Source organism: Microtus ochrogaster, chromosome 2, assembly GCF_000317375.1.
Source record: "Microtus ochrogaster isolate Prairie Vole_2 chromosome 2, MicOch1.0, whole genome shotgun sequence".
Classification (NCBI taxonomy): domain Eukaryota; kingdom Metazoa; phylum Chordata; class Mammalia; order Rodentia; family Cricetidae; genus Microtus; species Microtus ochrogaster.
In genome coordinates, this window is record NC_022010.1 from 41,015,138 (window position 1) to 41,022,441 (window position 7,304).

Sequence of the window (7,304 nt, forward strand, 5' to 3'; positions counted from 1 at the left end):
TAAGAAAGCCTGGCTTAGAAGGTAGACAATTCCTGAGAAATGACACAAGATTTTCCTCTGATTGCACACATGAATACCCACATACACACACAATAGTAAGATGTACAGCTCAATAATTTGTAATATATGTCTTTAATTTTTATTTTTTTAAATATTTATTTATTTATTATGTATACAATATTCTGTCTGTGTGTATGCCTGCAGGCCAGAAGAGGGCACCAGACCCCATTACAGAGATGGGTGGCCACCATGTGGTTGCTGGGAATTGAACTCAGGACCTTTGGAAGAGCAGGCAATGCTCTTAACCTCTGAGCCATCTCTCCAGCCCCTGTCATTAATTTTTAATGTGATAAAATATATATAATAAAAATTAAAATTTTAGTCATTTTCACAGTGTATATTTCAGGCACATTATATTCAGTGTGCCACTATTACCACTAGCCATTTCCAAAACCATTTTCATCATCACAGATGAATCCTCAAGCTCTTGATAACTTGAGTCTACTTTCAGTCTATGAATTTGATTCTTGGGTATTCATGTAAGCAGAACCAAACAGTATGTCTAGTTTCCAAGGTTCACTCATGGGTTAGTATATATCAGCTCTTCATCTTTCTAAGTAATAGTGTGTGTGTGTGTGTGTGTGTGTGCGCGCGCGCGCGCGCTTATGTGCACCCATGCCTCTTCACACTTTCAAACCACAGTTTATTCATTCATCCATTGGTTACCACTTAACTTTGTTTCCAGCTTTTGATTACTGTAAACAGTTCTGTGAAAACAGTGACATTCACATGTCTGTTCAATGCTTACTGTGAGCCAGTTACTTTGGGAATAGATAGGGGTGGAGTTCCGAGACTATATGTAACTTGTTTGTGTGTTAGCTTTGTGAGCAAATAAAATACTTCACATCACTGCCAGTTGCTTCGGAGAGTCCCAGAAGTATCCTGTGGTTTAATTTACATTGTTTAATGACAGTTTCTGTTGGACTGCAATTCGTGGATTATATTTACATTTATAATTTTTTTCCTCCAGAAAACAATTATTCTATGAATTTACAATTCACACATGTGAATTCATGCCCTGCACCCTGAATCCACTATCTACCATGGTGAAACTCACGTGCCCCTCGTCCTGCTCTACCTCCCTTTAATGTCCATATTTTCTCCCATATAGAGGTATATATACACATGTATGTACTAGACATTTTTCTTTGATATGAAAAATAACTTTGTAAGCACCATAAATATGTAGAAAGTACTATTTCAATTTTTGAGTAGGCCAGTATGTAAGAAGATTGATAAAACACTATGTCACCTTAAAGTAATAGTTAACTCTCACAGCTATTATAACCAATTGTTTTCTTTTATGATTTAGAAAAAGTATATTAAAATTTTTAGATGCATGCCAATATACTGTATTCTTCTTAAGAGTAATGTCTGTCAAGTGGAATTCTATATTTCATCAAATTTAAAAGGATCTGCTTCTCGCACTTTCTTGATCTTACTGTAAGAGAGATGTGAATGATTTTCGCATAACTCTAACTGCCAGCAGTTGTGAAAATTATCCATGGTGAGATACAATCCAGAGAGTTTTGATGTGTAGAAGAAAAGTAAATGCATCCGTCATAAAATTCATTTTGTAAAGTAATAAACAGGGCCGGGCATGGTAATGCAAGCCTTTAATTACAAGCACTTGGGAGGCAGAAGCAGACAAATCTCTGAGTTCAAAGCCAAATAAGAACTACATAGTGAGACCTTCTCTGAAAAAAAGTGATGAACACTCAGAATACAAAAAAATCTTTTGTATTTTGGATAATAAAATTCAGGAAGGCTGCTCTTGTTTGGAGATGGACTTTGCCTGTGATGCCTGGTGGTCTCAGATCCTCACATGTTAGCCTTGCAAGCAGCTAGGACCACTGGTGCATACAGTCTTGCCCAGTTGTTAAAGAGGCTTAATTACTTTATCTAAAAAATTTGGAGATGGGTGTTTTCCAGGTTGGCAGGGCAACCATAATGCCCATGAGGTCTCTGATTTCACCTCCAAATATCTTCATTATGTTTGTTTGATGGCCAGGTAGGTCATATGAGAATGGAGGGCAGGAATGTGTTCTGTTAAGGTCTTTCTCTGTCAGAGGTCAGAAGGGTTGAGCCCTCTCCTTAGCAAAAGGGAATAGTTTGTACTGACTAGTTGAATCTTATATGGCTTTGCGACTAAAAGAAGGGCGAAAGAGATAGCTGCTCTGTTTACCTGAGAAATAATGGCCTTGATGACTTCTCAGGCAACAGTGCACACAAACTCTCTTGATAGACTATATATACTACTTTCTATTACCTTTAATACTATTTTTACTCTTTGAATATTCATAAAATGTTTTGATCAAATTCACTACTTCCCAACTCTTCCCAAATCCATATATTATTTCTTACTTTCATATTATTTTATTTTTTATTATTATTCTGGTTTTGTTTGCTTGAGTTTTACCACTGGGATTTTGTTTTGTTTTTTGCTTTTATATAAAATTAGATTTTTATCTCTTTTATTTCTCCTTTTCCTTGTAATTTTGAGAAAATTTTCTTTTCAAGACAGGGTTTCTCTGTAGCTTTGTAGATCAGGCCAGCCTTGAACTCAAAGAGATCTGCCTGCCTCTGCCTCCTGAGTGCTGAGCTTGAAGGCTTGCACCACTATCACCTGGCTTTTAAGAAATCTTTTATATAACATTTGGGTTTTGAATTAGGCTTTGTTTTGTTTTGTTTTGTTTTTTCCATTTAGCTTTGTGTGTTGTTAGGTATTAGTAGCACATGCCTATAATCTTCATACTCAGGAGACTGGGTAGAATTGCTATGAATTTGAGACCAGATAGTTGACGGTCAGCCAGGGCTCCATAGAAGAATCTCCTCCCCTCACAGGAGTCATCAGTAGGATGCTCTTCTGCGAAGAATGTTCAAGTTTACATAAAATCTCTAAGGTATTTAATTTTTTCCTTAACTTTTAGAGAACCTAGAAAAGTTGTTCTTCATCGTGGCTCAACAGGACTTGGTTTCAACATTGTGGGAGGTGAAGATGGAGAAGGAATATTTATCTCCTTCATCCTGGCTGGAGGACCTGCTGATCTCAGTGGAGAACTCAGAAAAGGAGATCGTATTATATCGGTAGGATCTGATAATTAGATGTTTTATTTTCTTTGCTGTGAGCTGTTAACCATTAAAAAATAAATTTTAAAAATAATTTAAAAGTATACTTTTGATATGCATTGTGGAGTTCAGTCTTATTTGGTGTTTTTGGGTTTTTTTCTTTTTTTATCCAAGCTGACATTTTCTGCATCTAACAGTGTTTATTGGTATATAATGATTACCATTATTTGTGGCACTTGGGCTGAACCTAGGGCCTCAGATCCACATACCTGCTCCACCAGTGAACTACATCCCCAGGTAGAATAACAGTAGTTAATTAGTAATTCTAGTCTCATATCTTTGCTTTTTTTTTCCCTATAATGTTTGATTTTTTTAACTTTTCCTTCAGTACTGATTTTTTAAATATATTTTATTCACCTACATTTCTCATAATTTCACTGAATATAGAACTGTCAACATTTTTTTCTTTTTCAGCACTTTTTTAAATTATTGGGTATGAGTGGTTTTGAGCACGCCTGCTGTAGGTAGAGGTCAAAGGACAGTCTTCTTAAGTCAACTTTCTTCCTCTATGGACTCAGGATATCAAATTCAGGTTAACAAGCTTGCATGGCAAGTGCTTTTACCTGTTTTGCCATCTCACATCCCCTATATCAGTTTTGGAAGTTCCTCGGTCAGTATCTCTTCAGAATACCCATGTCTTTGTTAGACTGTGTGATAGATACTGTTACACAGGTGATGATAGAGTCTGTCTTTCCTCATGTTCTTCTTTTCCTGTCTTTACGTTTCAGCTTGGAAACTTGATTTGACTTATGTTCAAGTTTCCTATTTTTCTTTAGCTAATTTTACTATACTGCTAAGTTTTTCAAATAAAATCTGGTAATTTTTTCATAGCAATTCAATTTGTTCATTTTTGATAGTTTTTATGCCTTTGCTCAAAGTCTGCAAACTCATCATCAACATCATCTGTCTGTACAGCTGTTAGCATTTTTATCATAACAATAATCATTTTTAGTAACAGGTTCTCATTAAAACCCTAGTTGGCCTTCTGTTTTCTATAGTGTCGTCTAGCATGGCCAGCAACTCATGGATACCCTTTGCCTCCCTAAGTACTGAGATTACAGGCATGTCCTCCACCCTCACCTAACTTCTCTCTGTCTTGATAAGTTACATTTTATCCATCTTTGCTTGTCTTATAATCTAAACTATCATGAGACATTTTGGATAAAATAATAAATGAAGTAGGACACACAAGATGAAAGACACTTGCTATTAAGCCTGATGACCTGAGTTCAGTTTCTGGGCCCACAAGGTGGAAAGAAAGAACCAGCTGTAGCAAGTGTGCTCTGACCTCCGCCCCCCCCCTCTTATTAGCAGGCAGGGGTGGGCATGCAAACTGTGGGTGGGAACCAAAGGGATCGCTCCTCCTGTCCCCCTCTCTTGTTCTCCCTTTCTCAATAATTTAATATCCAGAATTGTTTAAAGTATGAAGTAAATCCTATATGTTATTATTCTGTAAGAGAGTAATTTGTATGTCAGGGATTAATCCTAGGACTAGGGAGTGCTTCGTATCTTAGGCTGCCAGAATCAAGTTGTATAAACATAATCTGTAGTTGTACTGTATTTTGTTATAGCTTCAGTTTAATTTAGTGGGAGTTTTTGCTTGGTTGTTTTGTTTTGCTGGCTTTTGTTTGGTTTTTAAGAGTAGGATCTTGAAAAACCAAAAAAAAAAAAAAGAGTAGGATCAAGTAAGCATTTTCTGAGCACTGAAAGTTCTCATGTTTTACAGCTGAACTGACACCATCCCAAACTGCTTTATAACTCAACTGCCGACTTCTTGGAGTGCTGTAGTTCTTTGTGTTCTCTGAACGTACCCTGTTTTTTCTCTACCTCGGGAATATTTGTTTCCCATTCTATCTTCTGTCTGCACTGACTTGGAGGGCTTTGTTTCGCCTGTCTTGGCACACTTTTTTCCCTGAGCAACTGGAAGTAAAGAGTTCCTGTTAATTTTCAACACCGTGAAGCTTCTTCGGTGTAGTTTTTAGTATTTTAACTACTTTAAGTATTATTATGAGCTAAATTTAGTAGGCTTCTGTCTTAGTTTGGTTTTATATTGTTGTGAAGAAACACCATAACCATGACAACTCTTATAAGGAAGACATTTAATTGAGAAGGCTCGCTTAACAGTTTTAGAGGTTTAGTCCATTATCATCATGGCAGGGAGCATGATGGAGTGCAGACAGATGTGTTGCTGGCTACATCTTGGCTTGCAGGCAACAGGAAGTTGACTGAGACACTGGGCGATAACCTGAATACAGGAAACCTCAAAGCCTGCTCCCATATAGACACATACTTCCTACAACAAGGCCATACCTACTAATAGTGTCACTCCCTATGAGGTAATGCGGGCCAGTTGCATTCAAACTACCACAGCTACTGTCTTATATTTGGGAATACCCTCTACAATTTAGGGATGCTTAGATCTTTCTTAATGCTTATGTTTCAGTGCCCAAACATTTATCTGAATACTCAGTCAAGATCCATGGTAATGAGGTTGACAGGTTGGGCATAGACTTGCCTTGGGACTTCCTAGAAATTTTATGTTTCCCCAATCTACAAGAAACCATAAGATGCTGAGTAAAGATTTCTTTACTGGTGTCTTCCTATTTCCATCTATTCCTCCTCCCTCACTACTGTCAAGGATGAGAGCGACCATTGGTGTCCTCTTGTCACTTTTGGACACTTTAATTTTTTTGTCTTTTATTACATTTACTTTTTGTTTTCTTGGCGGGGGAGGGTGCAAGGGCAGAGGGACGTTATGGAGACACAGGGAGATGAGTAGAATTGGGGTACGTGATATGAAATTCACAAAGAATCAAATTGGGGCTGGATAATGGAAATAGTACATATGTTCTTTAAGTAGTTTCGTGAGTGCATATAATTGTCAGATGCCTCCATCTTAATTAGTCATAGGGGCTTTTGTTTATTTTATCTTACATTTGTGAAGAGATACAGTAGTTTGGTCTTTTTAAAAATAAGTTATAGTGTGATAAGGACAAATTGGTGGTAAGCTAGTTGGGAAAATAAAATTAGCTTAGGACCTTCACTCCACACCTTCAGTCAAAGTACATTTTCAGTTGGCATAGGCTTCGGTGTGAAAAACTCAGAGCAAAAATAGAGAATTTTAAGTTGCCCATGTGAGACCAGCTTATGTGGGTCACTGACATACTATGTTGCCAAAATGTGTTGGGGCAGCAGCACAGACCAACAGCACAGTCCAGACTGCTCCAGAGAGTGCAAGACTCACCTGAGTCAGCACTGTTTGGCAGTATGCATCAGTGACATTGACATGTAAATGCTTAGAGTCCTCTCTGAGGAAATGCCGTGAAAATAAAATAGAAAGATATTTAGGAGCAAGAGGAAAATGTGCAAAAAGATCTTCAAAATTGAACACAGCCTAAAAACTCCAGGACAAACGTTTATCATTAGATAAAAATCAAAAGCAGAAATAATAAGAAAATACACTTTAAAACAAAAGTGGTTACTAAAATATACACACACACACAGAGAGAAAGAGAGATTTGGTACATATATCACTTTCCATAAATTTAGGAAAGATATAAACCAAAAATAAATTTTAAGAGATCTATAGCAAGGAAAGACAGACACTAAATCACTAATCAAAGGCTTGGATTATAATTTTGTGGTGGAGCATGTATTTGACATTCACAAAGTCATAGGTTTGATTCCAGTACCAGTATAAATATATTTTTATAGTATGTGGATTATATATGTGGAGCAAGAAAGAGAAATCAAAGGCACCAATGTAGGCAGTTTCTCTGAGAAACTTTTAAAAAAAAATAAGAAATTCCAGCAAATCAGAAGAAATGTAACTTTTTCCTAACTCAGTCTATGAGGCTGGACTTAGACAGAACAAGAAAGCTACGTTTGAGAATATAGATGTTAGGACCCTCCACAAAATAGAGTGGATCTAGAAACATATAGTCATGCATTGTAGCCAAGAGGACTTTATCCAAGAAATGCATGATTGGTTCTACAGAAGAAAACCAGTTAGATTTTTTTAATATTCTAATTCTCTTTTATATTTATTTATTTATTTATTTATTTATTTATTTATTTATTTATTTATTTATTAAGTATACAATATTCTAATTTTA

General features: G+C 36.4%; 1 protein-coding gene across 21 annotated transcripts in view; it reads left to right on the top strand.

Annotated features, from left to right (window-relative positions):
• Dlg1 (discs large MAGUK scaffold protein 1) overlaps positions 1-7,304 on the top strand; it is a 188,950-nt gene that overhangs the window by 136,929 nt on the left and 44,717 nt on the right. For all 21 annotated transcript variants that reach the window (XM_026785432.1, XM_026785435.1, XM_013351406.2 and 18 more), the window contains one exon: positions 2,991-3,147. In XM_026785432.1, the coding sequence (XP_026641233.1) occupies positions 2,991-3,147 (157 nt within the window). The remainder of the gene's footprint in view (positions 1-2,990; positions 3,148-7,304) is intronic.